Here is a 16,719-nt window from a genome sequence, read left to right on the forward strand (position 1 = left end):
ATCAGCAATCTGTTCCTGTTTTCCCAGCAGATTATTTTCAGCGTGGTGTTATTGTAGCATTCAGTGGTACACTTGTAGGACATCGTTGCTACCGCTGCTGCTGCTGGAGCGAGCTTGCGACCACAGCCCAGCTGTGGCTTGACCAGACTCGATGTGACCCAAGGTATTTAGAAAATTCAGTGGGCTTTTACATTGGGATTTGTGTATTAATTTTGGAAGTAGATCCCCGCTTGCAGAGGTGGGCAAAAGGAGAGGATGAAGCATCCAGAGGCATCAGACCTCCAGAGCACAGTAAGACGTGTCCTGTGTTTACACATCCTTAACAGACACACTGTCACTCACTGCGTGCTGTTAAACAGCTGCTGCTTTTCCTGCTTGAGGTGTCTCATCTTTATGATTATTAAATTCATCTCTAGGTACCGTGCATGCAGCTTCAAACTATTTCTCCCTCTCTGCAAAGACGCCCCAGGAAAAAGCAAGTTCCTCCCCGCAGTGCTGTTGTGTCGGAGGCGGCAGGATCTGGCTCCCAGCAGCAAGGCAGGTTTCACTCCGTTGTGAGCACACGCAGCAGTCAACACTTTCAAAAATAAATGCCTGTAATTAGTCTCCTAAATGCAATTTGAAATTGATGTGTGGTTCATACTTGTCCTTTAGTTGAAGAAAATAGTAATAATGATTTCAGTAAGTCTGTGGCATTTTGAAGGAAAAAATTATTATCAAATATTTCTTCTCTTGGATATTTTCATGATTAAGAACAAGAAGGTAATGATTTTACAGTTAGGGCCACACTTTAAGAACTGCGTGTTTAAAATCCAAGGAAATAATTATATGTCTACAGGGGAAAAAGGGTTCCTAATGAACTTTTTAGACAACCTACCAGACTTGGTGATATTTTTGATGATTATTTAAACATCATTTTTAAGTGATGTAAATGTGTCTTTGAATCTTGCAAATCTATGTTAATGTCAATTACAAGTGGAGTGAATAATTTATCTTTGTACCGTGGGCATTTTTTGTTGAAACTAGAGGAAAAGATGTGTTATATTTGAAAGACTATGCCTTTGGGCTTCTATTTGGGTGGTATCAGCTGGAACAAATAAGCTGACAATGCATTTACTGCTTCTGCTCTAATCTCACGAATGCTTCCAGAAATGGTTTGTGTCAGCAGCTGATGCACAGAAAATTTTGTACGGATTTTTTTCTCATAAGAGAATAATTTTTATGAGCTTCAGTGGAGGTCCCTTTAATGCTCATGTTCTCCAAACCTCTGAAGCATTTGCTGTAGGTAGGGGGGTGATGGCTTGTCCTTGTTGGGGAAGGAGTTGTAGGTGAGGGTGGCTGGAGGCTGCGCTTCCAAATTTGATTCCTCCGATTGCTGCTGCCCCTCTTCATACAATGGGAGAAGTTACTTAATCTCTGTGCCTCTGGCTATAGTCACGGCCCTTCAAGAATGAGCACAGCAAATATTTCGCTGAACATTAGGTAGCCCGAACGCAGTAGTGGCTTCCCAGCACCGGCTGCTTTCTACACAAGATTCACCTTGCCTCCGAGCGCAAGAGAATGCTTCGTGGGGAGCTGCGGGTGGGTAATTGTGCGTAAAGGGGATGTTTTAGCCTTTCACAGGGTGGTTTGCAAGTGTGCTTTGCCTCTCCACCAGCAAGAGCCGCTTTGGGGGAGAAGTCCTGGGGCTGCCGGGGCAGGTTTGGAGCATCCCCCCGTCCTTCGTGGTGCCGTTGCGGCTTTATGGGAAACAGCCAACTTGGTCTGTAAAAATAAACTGCAAAGTTGAGGAGCTGTGTTAAAAGGGCAGTTTCCCATGGGGGATGGTCTTCATTTCCCACCAAAATCAATGGAAAATTGGCTCTTTGCGCCACTGGACCTTTCTAGACTTGCAAAATCTTCCCAGATAGCTCAAATGATCTTTGCCTCATGTCTCAGGAATGAAAGCTGTAAAAACGAGCTTTCCTTTGCTTTACTCAAATCTGCTTCCTCAAATATTTATTTTCATGACATGGTCTTTCTTACTGTATTTATTTTAATTCTGTGTGTAGAGAAAAAAAAAGCAGTAAGGGAGAGAAGGCAAAAGGTTTCTATTATTTGAAATTCACCACAGTCTGTTAGTTTCCTTCAGGGTCCATAGCAGTGTTTGTGTTCGGTTTTCATTTGTTTTTTTGTGTTATCACCATCCCTTAAGAAAGATATTTTGTAGAGAACTGTTCTTAGATAACCTAGGGATATTTTTATATTTTAATTATTACTCTAGGCATCTTTAAACAATTTACATGAAGTATCTAATAGCTATAAATTTTCCCTTCTCCTCCCACCGCCCAACTCCTTTGGGATGAGGTTTTGTCACTTCTAGACTTGTCTTTAAAATCTATGGACAAAAGGGAGAATGATGACAAAACACAGATTTTGTGTCTATAGATACTAATATAGGATGGATGCATTATTATTTATTTGGAATGCTCCATCATTGCAGTTAAACAACTTTTGAAAAATAAAATTGTGGGAAAACTTAGGATGCCAGATCTGTGACTGGTTTAAGCTGATATTGAATTCAGTGGAGTTATGTTGTTTGATATTGCTAAAGTGGCCCCTAGTATTTTCTCAAAAGTTTTTATCTGATCAAAATATGTTCTATTTTTTCTCTATATATATAGAATAATATTTACAGTTTTTTCAAATGATCTGAAAGAACTGCAGTTTATACTCTTCTGACCTTTAATTCTTCATACTTAGCAAGGCTGTAAATGAAAAGGCTAGAATGAAAACACATTTACACACAACAGTTCACATTCCTGGAAGAAGTGTTCTTAGTGTTTTCTTGGAGATCAATATTCAGAATTAAGTAAAAAAAAGTTTAGTACTCTATTTTTCAATGCAGCAAGGTTCCTGTTCTTCCTATTACCTAGGAAGACCTTCCAAAAGATTCTTTTTTTTTTTTTTTGTGCTTTCCTATTGTAGTCCTAGGACACAGAAAATGCCAAATGACCCCGAATTCTGCACACCATAGATGTCTAGCCAATTCACAGTTACCGTAATTTAGCAGTAAACCTCCTGGTGTCCTTCATGACTCCGATGTACTAGTAAAAATGGTGCAAAGGTGATGTTCCTCAGTTTCTTTTCTTGGACAAAATATATATATATTTTAAAGATCAAGAACCACTCCCACTGCAGAGGCCCCAGAAGTCCCATGTAGTTGTGCCACACAACCTCAGGAGTACAAACACTTCATCCTCAGGCTCTTTAGCTCCGTTTAAAATGTACCTCCAGCAAGGCTTGTGGGAAATGTACTACTCAACTCAATGCAACAGGATTTTGCCTCGATTTATTTTGAGCAAATATAGTTCTTACCTGAAAATTAATTATAGGGAGTTTGCTGCTAAGAGACCTGCCAGTTGTCATGGATAAGGAAGGCCTTATCTAATAGCTGCTTTCACCAAGAGAGAGACATGCACTAAATTAAATGGGCTTTGACTGAGGCTCTAATTTAGCTCAGGCTTTTCTGTGAACCATGAAAAGACGAGTAGTTATAGACAAATAAGTACCGAAGCATCTGTAGGTGGTTATCTAAATCAAAGCTAACAGGTCCTGGACAAGAAGTTGCAGATGCGTAGAAGACTGCCTGCACAGTATGACTGTCCACTTCAGTTGTAAGTTGAGATGGGTGATCAAGTGGAAACCATTCTGCATTTCACTTGGGCTTATCCTAATGACTGTTGGACACGGACCCAGCTTGTCCTGTCCTTGCTCGTGTTGCTGTCCCGACCATAGCCCTCAGGACATGTTGATGTCTCACATCGGTGGCTGTGCGGACGCTGTCCCCTTCACACCCATTTTCAGAAGCATCTGGGGTAACATGACAAGGACGAAGCCCAAGCCTGGAAAGCCCTGTCTGCTTACGGGGGCGTGCTGGGCATTTTTGGCCAGTATTGATGTAGGGTGGGAAGTCTCAGATGGCTGGGTGGGGAGTTAGGGTCGGGGCTTCCCCTCTCCTCCCTGTGCACCAGGAACCATCAAGGGTGTTGAGTGAACCCCCAGAAGTTGGCTTTGATCTTGACATATATTTTAATGGGGTATAATGTTACGAAGCAGAAAACTCTGACCTTGCTGTTATTTATTTACGCAATGTAAAGGTTGTAGTCACACATGAAGACATTATCCTAGGACCACAGAAATTATTAGCTGTGGACCATACGCCGAACCAGCCCATTCTTCAAGTGATGAGCAGGTCCTCATGAGTGGTGTCCCTGGTTTCGGGGAGGACTGTGCTCTCAGCAGTAAGTCCTCCCTCTCAGCCAAACCTGTGAGTATTTCTAAATTCCACTGTGTTCTCCTGAAATAGGCTAATGGCCAGTACCACATTTATGAGATCATTTTAATAATCCCAGTCTCTGCCTCATTGCATGGGAAGCATTATTAAAAAGGTAATAAACTGCTACAAAGACGTGCGATAGAAATAGAAATAATTTGATAAATAATGCAATTGCCCGGAATCATTTACATTTGCAGTAGAGTTGTGGCGTGAAGAAAAGCTGCTGTTAGGCTAAAAATTGCTGTAGATATTCCTGCCTGTGAACTATGGGAAAAAGCAAATACGTTGCTGAGATTGCAGTCTGGTCTGTCTCGTGCTTTTGCTTTCTTCCTCTGCTTCCAACCCCCCCAGCCCAAGCAAGGCTTCGGAGAATGGACAATAGGCCATTCATCATGTCGGCTGAAATACACTGTTTTTCACAGGTACATTTAACCTAAATCCTCTCTGAGAAGACGGATTATCTCTTAGAAGAACTCTGGCACCACAGTCTCTTTTCAATAGGCACGTCAACCACTGCCACAAAGGCTGTACATGAAGGGATCAATGGTAGTTTTATCTCAAATTGCACTCAGTGTGTGTTTCTTCCAACTGACATTCATTTAAATGCTTGCTTTAAGACATCTTTTCTCCCTGTAATAGAAAAAGGATCGGACATCCGAAGCATTGTTTCCTGGGGAAAAAAAAAAATAATATTAAAATATTCACTTCACTAAGCATGAAATATTTCAGATGCATGTGTTTAATCAACAGGGAAAGCAAGTGTAGTTACGATTGTATTTTGTAAATTAAAATGTTAAAATTATCAGATAAGAAACAACATAACTTACTTCATTGCAGCAATGCTAATAAAACCATTCGAGAGAAAAAAAAAAAAAAGGTCCCTTTATAATTATGAGCACTTTGCTCTAAAGAAACATTGGAGCTCTAATCTGCAGTTGCGTAGTTGTGCTGCCCACCTGCGTGCTGCATCCCTCGGGAAGGTAACGCTCACCGTCACGCACACAGCCTGCCGTATGCACTGCGTTTGTAGTCCATTCATAGTCCCCAAGTTTCCATCTGCTGAACAGAAAAATAGAGGGCAAGATGAGAAGAATCTATTGAGGGATACCTGCAGTACCATCTGTCTGGTGCAGATCTTCTGTCGGTGATGGGTGGGCTTTGGGAGTTAGAAAATAATTTGCAATGAAGGGGTTAGTGCATGGACCTGCTACTCATCCCTGCAGAGGCTTTCGCCAGGCGACTGCAAGGTGCGGGTGAGGTTGAACAAGCCCTGGCTCTGCAGTGCTGATGTATTTGGTTCCTGGACCTGCACAGATTTAATTAAATAACAGAGCAGGATGTTACAGTAGACATCATAAGTCTGGGATTTTTAAGCAAACGTTCTGTCAAAGCACGAGGGCAAAGCTGAGCAGCAGGTCGTAGGCATGTTGTGGTAGATGCAGGTGATGCAGTCAGACACCCAAAGGTCAGATTTCCTTGGAGCTGAGCTGGAGGTAATTACTGATACTCAGTTTTATGATGTGCTCTGGGAGTTTTGCAGTTTTCAGTCATAGTTTATATTCCAAGTAAGGGCTTGATCTCGTTTTCACAAAGGTGGTGATAAAACTCTTACAGAACTCCACAGGACATCGTCTATCTCTAAATGCATGTGTTACTGACTGAGAAATAATTATCTGCTGCTGGGAATCCTGCCCAGCAGTGGGGAAAGCTGTGGTGAGCTACCCACAGCAGATCTATTGTGCTTAATTCAGGGTTGGAGGTAACGTAACCTGCTGATGGGCGACTTAACAGATATGGCAGATGTATCATGAGCTGAAAAATAAGCGCTAATAGATCAGACCAAAAATGATTATGTGCTGCTCTTTTTCCTCATACCGCCCCAGGTCTGCCTGACCTCTTCCATCCATCCCCAGCAGCTGCTGGAGGTGCTGGGCAAGTTAGTACTGCTGTACTGATCCAGCCAGCTGGCCGTGCTGGTGTGGCCGTGGTGCCAAGGTGGCTCCTTTCTGGGTAGCCTGGGTGTCTTTGAACAGCGGCTCTGCGCAGCTGTAGCAGACACTTAGATATTCTTCATCCATAAAGATGCATCTTTCTCCTTCAGGTGCTTTTCAGGGCTCCCCCCAACCAAGCCACCAAATGCCTTAAGACACTTTCATCCCCAGCCTCCAGGAGAACTGCAAAGTGTTCAGCTGGCAACTTTCTACGTTCACTGCTGCAGTGGCAAGAAAAAAAAAAAAAAAAAAAAAGAAAAAAGAAAAGAAATGGGCAAGAAAGGCTATGAAGGAACATTTTCAGCATTTTTTAAAGGTCCTTTGTCCCCAGAAGAGCTTTGATCAAAACATTGACAAGGTCAGCTCTTCCTGGGGTAGAACCCAAAGCTTTGGTTTAGGAAACAAACAATCCTTTTATCTCCTAATTTCAGATGTGTCTCTGTTCTCTGTGGACCTGAAGTCTCCAGTTGACAACCACAGACCAACAGATTCTCTCTTTAAAATGCTACGTTTAAAATAGATGACCTTTCTTTATGTGAGGATGCTGAACTATCTTACTTTTTTTTTTTTTTCAAATGGATGTTTTTATCTTCTTTGATTTTTCTTTGATATCAGCAGTGACCATGAGCCAGGTTATCAGTCAAGCAGTTGCATTAACCTGTACTAAAAGAGGTTTAAATTTTCAGTTGTTGTTACCACTGCTGTGGTTAGTTGTGTCAGAACATTCGATAGCAAGTCAGTAGCTCTTTTTTTGAGTTTGGAGTGGTTTAAAGAGATTCATAGTCAGCAACCAACACTTCGTTCTGAAGTCATACATGTGTTACCAGAAATGTGGTTTATCTTTATGTCTTCCTAGATATCTTATTAGAAAACATTTTGGGGTGGGGGGGTTGTATTTCGGAAGAGGAAGAAAGCATACCAAACAGTGCTTCACTTAATGTGAACTTCGTGTCTCAAAAGAACTTTTTCAACCAAACTGCTAAAAGTGGTTGATGAAGGGCTGTTTGCTTTCAAGCCAATTAGCAGTTTGAGAACCCTCAGTGGCCTGAAATGAGCTTCTCCTCTCATTTAATGCAGATATGTCTGCAAAGAAAATTTGTGAATTAGCAAAAGCAGTGAAAGTCGTTCCTACTTTCTCAACTAACTGTAACAGATTTCAAAGTGTTAAAATAATTACTTGTTAACTTCTAACACATCGGATTCAAATTATAGGACAAAACATTCAGTGTAGAAAAGCACCTTCAGCAGAAAGAACCACATAACCATAAGGCCTCCTAATCAATGAGTCACGGTAAGGTTTTAATGGTCTTATTTATTTAAAAAAAAAATCAGTTAACTCGCACAATTATTTGTCAGTGTTAATGCTGGTTGTTTACAGGAGTGTGCAGGGAATTAGTTACCAGATGAGAATTAAACGTGCCCAGAAACTCTCTGGGGAATGGGTTTGGAGAATTCAGTGCAAGTCCCACCTGAACTCTCTGCAGGGTGTTACTAGAGGTGAAGGATGCCCGTGTACTCAAACTGTGAAGCCAGCGGGCTGTGGCTTTCAGCTCAGAAATGGAAGGAAATAAATACAGCACTAGCTCCCTGAGATATGCTGAAGGCGTTGGTGGGTTGACTGTCTTCATCCAAAGGTTGTCTCTAGAGCAATCCAGTCCACATTAGCTACAAATTAATTTTACATGAGGAGTAAAGACGACTTAGAAGGCAACCAATAGCATGAGAAAAATAGAGACAGAAAAGACATCAGAGTTGGAAATTAAAGCTGGCTTCATCAACAGATACAATTTAAATGATCTATGGAAGAGATTGTCCAGTAAATAGGTTTCAACCATATGTCTTAAAAAAAAAAAAAAAAAAAAAAAAAAAAAAACAAACAGCAACAACAAAAAAAACAGATAAATAAAAATAAAATCTCAACTGTACAGAAATAGTCTAAAATATAATTTTTTTTTCCGGATTTCTTGAGATGGCAAAAATGCTGAGGGAGCGAGTGCAGAGCCTGGCAGGGGCAGTGCTGGAGCCAGCTGGTCTTTCTTGAGCTGGAACATATTGCTGAGCTTGTTCTGTCGTTTATATTGATTTGAATTTTAATGCATGTCAAGGGCACCTTCAGCTTTCAGAAAGGCACTATTGTTTCCAAAGACCTGAAACTGATAACAGCAGTAAATAATTCCTTGGGAGCTCCTGGTGCTGCTGCCCAGGCTTCTGCACCGGAGGCCAGTGTGGCAAGTCCTGTGCTCCAGTGCACATTTAATGTAATACATGCATTGATTTGTGCCAACATAGTAGTGAAGATAAGAGACAAGTAGCTATATACTACTCTCTTTCAATTATTGAGCTGGAGCAACTGCAACAGAAGCAAATATATAGCACTGGACTCCTGCAAAAATAAATTACAGTAGTGAATGTTACTGACTGCAACAATTTGGAGACCTATAAGCCAGTTGAGGAACTTCTATTAATATCGCCGCTATTGATGTGTGAAATATAACCTCTGTCCCTGGTCTCTGCCAGCTGGCCTGCACGTTGTTGTGCTGCTGCAAGAGCAGGTCAGGGAGAGGAGAGGCTACCCAGGACGGAGATTTGGTGCCTGCTGTCGGAGCATCTTGTGCCCTCTTCCTCCTCGCTTGGTATCGTCATTGTAGAGACACTCAAACTGTCCCATTTTTCGAAGGAGCTCTGTGCACGTGGACCGAGTAGCCCGTGCATGCCCATCAAGAAGGCATGGCATGACAAGGGGCACCCGCACCAGCTCCCTTGGGTGATGTGGTATCTCCCTAGTCCCGCTGGAGACCGTGCTCAGCCCAGTGGCTGCGGCTGGCGTGGGCAGATGTCCTTTGCGCTTGTGTTCATGCCTTGTCTCACGCTGGTACTTTATTCAGCTGCCTCAGTGCTGCCCCGTGGCTGCAGGAAAAGGCTCGTGCCAATTCCTGTGGTCTTGTTTCTTAAACCCTTCTTGGGTGGGAAGTGCCATCTGAGCACTACTGCAACGGTGCAAGTAATGTTTGCTAAATTTCTTTCCTCCCAATTTCTCAGTCCACTTGTGCAGAGCTTGATTGGCATTAAGGATGCAGGAAGGCTTCTTCATTTTCTTTCGAATTAGCTAAATTTGGAGATAATTGAGCAAGAGAAGGCAGGAATTAATACAAGATTTTCAGTGCAGGGCTGAAAGTGGCTGAAGGGGAGAAAACAGATTGCTGTAAGGAATTGTTGTGGTTTGGGCCTGATTGGCAACCAACCACCGCAGCTAATCACCCTCCCTTCCCCCTCCCCACCTGGGAATGGGGGAGGGATTAGAGGGGTGAAGGGAGACTTGCAGGCTGAGATAAGAACAGTTTAATAATGGCAATAAAATGAGAACAATAACGATGATGGGGGAAAACAAAAAGAGATATATAAACAGGCGATGTACAGCGTAATTGCTCCCCACCCGCTGACCAACCCCCAGCCCGTTCCCGGCCAGCGACCCCGAGATACCAAGATCCCACAATCGCAATCCCAGAAGCCAGAGAGCTCCTTCCCAACCACCCCTCCTCTATATAGTGAGCATGACGTTCCATGATATGGAATATTTCACTGGCCAGTTTGGGTCAGGTGCTGTGGCCGTGCTCCCTCCCTGCTCCCTGGGCCCTGGCGCACGGGCAGGACATGGAGAGTCGGAGAGTCCTTGAAGTCTCGGTAGCAGCTGAAAACATCAGTGTGCTATCAGCATTCTTCCCATACCAAACCCAAAGCTAAATCCAAAACACAGCACTCATCTAGTCCCTGAAAAGGAATATTAACTCTATTTCAGCCCAAACTAAGACAGGAATGATACTGAGCAGACAACCAAGTGTTTTGCTAAAAGAGGCGGTATTTGGCTGGGGGAAAAGTTTTTCTGGAGTCTTCTTAGTTTATGCCTCCACAGGGTACAAATCATTCATGTTTTGATGGGATTTACTGGGCAGGATCAGGTTTTCTGTTTTCATTGACTTAGATCAGAGCAGAAGAAAATGGAATGGGAGATAAAGCTAATTGTGAGAACAAGGCAAGCCTGAAGTGCAGCCCCTGTGAAAGAGGAGGGGCTGAGGATCACCCCAGGAATTAATGTGCCATCCCCACCTGCCTCCTGCCCCCCAAGAGATGTGTACCACTTCAGATAACAACACCGTGTTGACGGGAAGTGTGTATGTGGGGAGGGGATGGGAACGAAAAAGGATTTTTATTTTTTTTAACCTGCAAGTGCAACTGCAGATAAGCCCTGCAGGCTGAGTTATGTTGCAGGCAGAGGTGGAGAGCACGGAGGGGCAGCTTGGCAGCGTGGTACCCTTGCTGAAAAGCCATCAGCCTTCTTGAAAAAAAGCAGCAATGAAACACCTGCTTCGTTGCATCTGTTCAGAAGAACCTTTTACATTGTTAAGCAGTGAGCATGGAGATTTTTAGATGTAGCCTGTGTACCACAGGTTGCAAGGGTTGTCATGGTGAGTGCTCAATATCAAAGTACAGATGCATGTAAAACCTACACAAGTTACTGTTGTGTAAATTAAAGTTGCCCTCAAGTAAAGACATGGAAAACTCATGTAAGTTACGCATTCAATATTTATGAATTGCGTCCTAAGAGATTTCTGTCAGCTGAACTCCCTCTGTAATGGGCAATGAACCGTCTGTTGTTCAAACCATCAATAATGAATGCACTCGAAAGCGGTTTGTGTTGACTTAAAAAAAAATAAAACTTTTGAATCTGCTGTCTCTCCAGAATCACTGTTTTGGACGATGGGAGCCTCCGGATTGTCAACGTCACCAAATCCGACGCGGGAAGTTACACCTGCGTGGCCACAAACCACTTTGGGACAGCAAGCAGCACGGGCAGCTTAGTTGTGAAAGGTAATTGCAATTTTTATTGTATATGACTGATACTCCATTTTAGTGTCTCAGAGCATCCCAAGCAGCCCTATGAATGCTGCACCTTTCCTCTTTGATGCTAATGCCAGTGGAGCCCGGGGGGATTAAAATGTCTTTTGCATCTCAGAAAGCCTCATGGGTTGGAGGCGACGTTAACAGCGAGAAGGTGTCTGTGGTCACACTGACTGATGGTGCTTACAGCAAGTGAATGCATTTGTTTTCACACACAGTTTAAAATTATACTGCAAATGATATGGGAATTGTGACACAAAGATAGGTGCCTGGTCCATATTCTTGTATGACTTGTTTGTAGCAATGGCCAGTAATTCTGCTTGAGAAGTATTTGCTGTCGCTGCAGCAAGCTGTGTCCTAAGATTCAGCTTTGCAAAGGACTTGCATAAAGCCATGGTGTACCTGTGGAGAAATGTTGCCCTCAGCACGCTGAGATTAGGTGGTGTCCTTTAAAAACACGTCTTACCTAGTTCAACTTCATTTATTCTTGTAATTCCTAAACTTCTGTCACCTTTTTAAAAACCTTCTGAACTCTTTAATACATCTTGTCTTGTTGCAGAATGATGAAAGAGTTTCACCCTTGCAAATCAATGTCATAATTTTTCAAAAGATGAACAAACTCTGATTTAATTTCTTATTTCTTACCCAGGGCTGAATTTCTGCCTTTCAGAAATTCAAAGTGTTTATTCGTACGTGTTCAGAATTTTTCTGTCAAATATTTATTTCGAAAGCAAGAGCTATAACATTTGACAAAAATATTTAAAGTAATAATTTGATAACCAGAGACACTGAGAAAAATTAAGATGTCTTAATTTTTGGCCTGCTTATGAGTAATGTCTGATGAAGTATTAGAGGCAATGGATATATAGATTATTGCACTTATAATCACTCTCCATTTCCTTTTTATTTGGGGAAAGACCTATATTGGTTAACAAATCAGGAAAGACTGATTACAAAGTAATAAATCAATCACAAAGCTCTAATGCTGTCAGTTGTAATTCTCCCCTGTATTGGCATTGATGGATAGTACTCGGTTAGCGGCTCTCCCCATCAATTATTTTTATGGTATATAGGGAATACTTTAAAATGTTTCAACGCAAGTTTTAATCCGTGTTTTTTATAGTCGGAGCGCATTTCAGCAAGCAAAGTCAGGATCAAGTAAGTGCTGATAAAGCTGGTGAGCCCTGGTTACAAACTGCTGGTGACAGTGGTACGTTTTCGGAGCAAAACGCTTGTCTCTACCTTAGCTATCCAGTGAGGTGCTCACAGTTAGATGGGATGGTTCTGGGGTTGCGCTTTGTAGCACTTGACCCTTCCACTTCCCTCAGGCCAAGGGGCCGAGGGTGCAGCCCCGGGGAGGAGGGCTGCCTTGGCCCTTCAAACCTTCTGCAGGTGTTTGTTGCAAAAGGGAATGTGTTGACACCAAGAGTTATTCAGGTCGGGGGGGGGGGGGGGGAGTTGTTTTGAATCACTTCTATGGCATTTGCCCATGCCCGTGTCGGTCCCTGAAGACAAAAAGAGAAGTGAAGATCAGCATTAGAGCTCTGCATGAGCTGACTCTGCCTCCTCTTCATCCATGTTGCCCTAAGGAGGCACCCACAGCAAACAGCTAGGAAAGCATTGCTCGGGGAACACGAGCGCGAAAAAGACCTTGCCTGTTACTGAAAGGGTCAGTCAGCTGCTGTCTGCCCCGGAACAAAACCGGAGAGCAAGATGGTAAACGCAGCCCGAGCGTCCTGCCCCGGGCTCCACGGGGGCTGCAGGAGGTGACGCGTGCTGGCGGCCGGAGGCACCGGCCCCTCATCCCCCGGCTGGGCGCAGCTGAGCCCACCCTGGTTTTCCGAGGTACCGAGGGGGTCGAATGCAGGTCCGCAGTTCAGGGACCACTTGTACCGCCGTGTCGTGGTTTAGGCCTGGTTGGCAGCCAACCACAATGCAGCAGCTCTCTCTCCCTTCCCCTCCAGCAATGAGAAGGGACAGAGAGCCAGGCTTGGGGTTTGAGATAGGACTGGGATGGGGGAAAATCCCCCTTTTATGATCACGAGCAAAAGGCAGACTCGTTAGGGGAAGGAAAAAAAAGAACATACATTTATTACAGACAGTAGCAACACATAACAGAGTAGGACAGTGAGAAGCATTGCCACATCTTGAGAACACCTTCCCCCCACCCCTCCCTTCTTCCCGGGCTCAGCTCTGCTCCCGATATCTCTACCTCCTCCCCCAGTGGTGCAGGGGCAGGGAATGGGGGGGGCAGTCAGCGCTGCCACTTCCTTCATCTTCGGTGAGGGGAGTGTCCAAAACCTGTTCCCCCCTGTTCCATCGTGGTCCCCTCTCACAGCAGACAGTCCTCCACAAACTTTCTCCGACTTCAATTCCTCCCATGGGCCGCAGCGTTCCCCACACTGCTCCATCATGGGTCACTAACTTCCTCCGACTGGAGTCCCTCCCACGGCTGCAGCCCTTCCCGAGCTGCTCCGGCGTGGGACACCCCCACATGCTGCAATCCTCCCAGCACTGAATTACAGCAGCAGGGCTGCCTTTTCCCATGAGACCCCGGCCTTCTTTGGGCACAGCACCTTGATCAGCCGAGCAGGAACGACAGGCTGTAAATCAGTGTCTGCTCCACCGTAGATCTCCATGGGTGGCAGGGGGGGCCGCCCTGCCGTCTCCCCACAGGATACAGGGGGGTCTCTGCTCCGGCACACCTCCCCTCTCCTTTCTTCCTCTGTTCCTCCACTGACCTTGGTGTTCATGCAGCTGCAGCGACTCCTCCTCACAAGTCCCACTGCCCGTCACCACGTCCCTTCTTAAATACGTTATCGCAGAGGCGCAGCCGATTGGCTCAATTTCCCAAACAGAAGTGGAGCTGACGTGGAGCTGGGGGAGCTTCGAGAAGCTTCTCACAGGGGGCCGCCCCGATAGCCCCCTCCCCTGCCACCAAAAAACTCCACCACTTACTCAACCCAGGACACGCCGTAAAAAAGCCGGTCATTGAAAAGAGGACTGCGTTTCATTTCTGTTCTTGAAGAGTCATGCTTCTGTGGTTCGTGGCTTATCCTTTCCTCCTCGCAGTACCCCAGGAATTGCCCGTAACTCCGAGCACAATAGGCAGCAGCTATTGTACCTGATCTTTGGGTTCACATGGTTTACAAATCACTTTCCTTTGCGGTAAGGTTATAAAGGATTAGCAAGTACTTTTTTCTCCCTCAGTGCTCCGTTTTAACTCGATTCCATTAGCATTAATGGGAGCGACACATGTGCATGAAGCAGAGAATAAACTCTTAAGCCCAAGATGTGGATATTAGCAGCAAACTGAGAAATGCAATTTCAGTCTATCCCATAAAAAGTATAAAAGAGCAGAAACTATTCTGAACTCCAAATGAACTGTAAAATACTGTATTTTATACCGAAATGCTTGAGTTTCTCTGCCCTAAGTGAAACACAGGCAAGTTTTGACAGAAATATGACTGAATACCTTCTTTTAACTCAGTTTTGTGGTGTACAAAAAGACTAATTTATCAGCTGATGAGTTTTTTGACCTTAAGATACGCTTATATTCTTTTCTAACTGATCTTATGTCATTGAGTAAAAAACTGTGAAGGTCAAAATACATTTTTTTTACCCTTTCCGTGTTCTTCCATTAACACTGCAGGTTCTATTTTTTTTATTTTTATTTTTTTTATTTTTTTTTTCATTTCTCAGGGAGATATACCGACAGTGTCAAAGACAGTGTAGGAAAGGGTGAAATAGAGGAGGAGAGTATCTGTTACACGAGAACCAAGTAACTTAAAATAAATCTCTGGCAAACAACCAGAGAGGGTTGAATAAATATTCATATTATGCATGAGTAGACAGCTTAAAAAATACGAAATTCTGACAGGTGCCCATAGGGCTGTGTATTAACATGCTGTTGTCAGAGCTGGTGAACCTTGGTGGTTTTCCGAACCAGTGAGATTGTGGTTTGGGTTTGTTCTGTTGGTTGGTGCTAAATGAGAACGAGTCCAGCCTCTGAGACCTGAAAGATTGCAAACTTGCATGTACAGTTTGACCTTTAAATTAAAAAGCAGGATTGAATTTGTAAGGATAGGAAAGAATCCCACAGACAGTGTTCAGAGCTATGTAAAACATGGTATGTGTTTACATGCGGTACATAAATATTAATTTTTCTGTCTTTTTCCATTTTTTCCTGTACTTGAGGCTAAATGTTCAATTTGTCCAACACACAGAAAGACTGTAGGCTTTCTCACTACCAGGGGATTAAATGACAAATAGCGTAAACAGGTGTAGACTGTGCAATATAGGTTTATTTGTATTTAATGCAATGATATAAATTGGCTAATATAGCAGCAGCTCTGAAATAGGAAGCTAATTTCAAGACATTGCAATGAAAGCTCTGAGTATTGGAAGTGCAAGGAGAGGCTGCTGGTTCTGACGTCCCAGCTTCTGCAATGACTGAGACCCAAATGAAGTTTCTCTGGCAGCATTAGGTATGGAAGAAGCAGTAAAAACAAGCTCATGACAGGAATGCACCTGGTAATGGCATATCGCCGCCGCTTCTTGCACAGGATGAGAAAATCCTTGACATCCAGCTTGTTTCCCAGCAGACGCACTAAATATCTGGAGCTTGTGGCCAGCTTTGCATTTGTGGTGTTGGAGGTGAATGGATCGTGGCACCCGCCACGGACGTGTGTGCCTGCTCCTCAAACATCTCATTTCCTTTTGGCTGTGTTCTGAGCTATTAAATATATAGATGTATATATATATATATATAAAAAATAGAGATATTTATATACATTTTTATGAGGATTTATATCTAAATCTACCTATAAATCTAATCATTCGGCTTGAGTCAGCGGCCTGTAGCTTCGTGGTGGGGTCCTCTGTAATTCCCGAGGGGGCGGCAGCGCCGTGCCGTGCCGCGGCTGCGGGGCTCTTGCAGAGGTGAGCGGGGCTGCTGCCGCCTGCGTACGGGGAGCTGTGGGTAAGGGACTGGCCACGGAGGAGAGGTGGCAGGGATTGTCCTGCAGCAGAAGCGCTCTCGGGTTTCAAAGCACTCCAGCCTGCCAGAAACAGCTTTTCGTCCCATTTATTATCCGGTGGCAGACCATACCATTTATTATCCGGTTGCTTTGATTGCAGACCAGGATGACCCAGTCCTTTCCAGTGCCCTTATCTCTGTGGTTTAATGGACAAAAGCAGTGTGTGCATGCTTGGTAGAATCTGTACATTTCTGTTCTTGTCGGGAAGTACAGCAATTCCAGTCACATTGCTTCATCTCAGACAAGGGCAAGTTCCAATGACTTTATTTGCCTGTTTCATTATGATGCACCTTTAACATTTTCCTGCTGCCATTAGTTCGTCTCGTTTGGACTGCCTTGGGAGGGCTCAAGGCAGTAAAAGCAAGAGAACTTTTGTTCACTGGTATCCATAGCACTTTAGCAGAAAAGGAATACAAAGATAATGTCAGTAGGTTATTTTTTCCTCACGCTTGAATAGACTGATAGTCTTGATTTT

At 43.9% G+C, this 16,719-nt stretch overlaps 1 protein-coding gene across 2 annotated transcripts in view; it reads left to right on the plus strand.

Moving 5' to 3' along the window:
* Nucleotides 1-16,719, plus strand: part of CNTN4 (contactin 4) — a 348,713-nt gene that overhangs the window by 294,926 nt on the left and 37,068 nt on the right. For both annotated transcript variants that reach the window (XM_042799543.1, XM_042799544.1), the window contains exon 13: nucleotides 11,048-11,175. In XM_042799543.1, the coding sequence (XP_042655477.1) occupies nucleotides 11,048-11,175 (128 nt within the window). The remainder of the gene's footprint in view (nucleotides 1-11,047; nucleotides 11,176-16,719) is intronic.

The sequence above is a fragment of the Tyto alba genome, unplaced genomic scaffold (assembly GCF_018691265.1).
Source record: "Tyto alba isolate M040663 unplaced genomic scaffold, T.alba_DEE_v4.0 Super-Scaffold_3, whole genome shotgun sequence".
Classification (NCBI taxonomy): domain Eukaryota; kingdom Metazoa; phylum Chordata; class Aves; order Strigiformes; family Tytonidae; genus Tyto; species Tyto alba.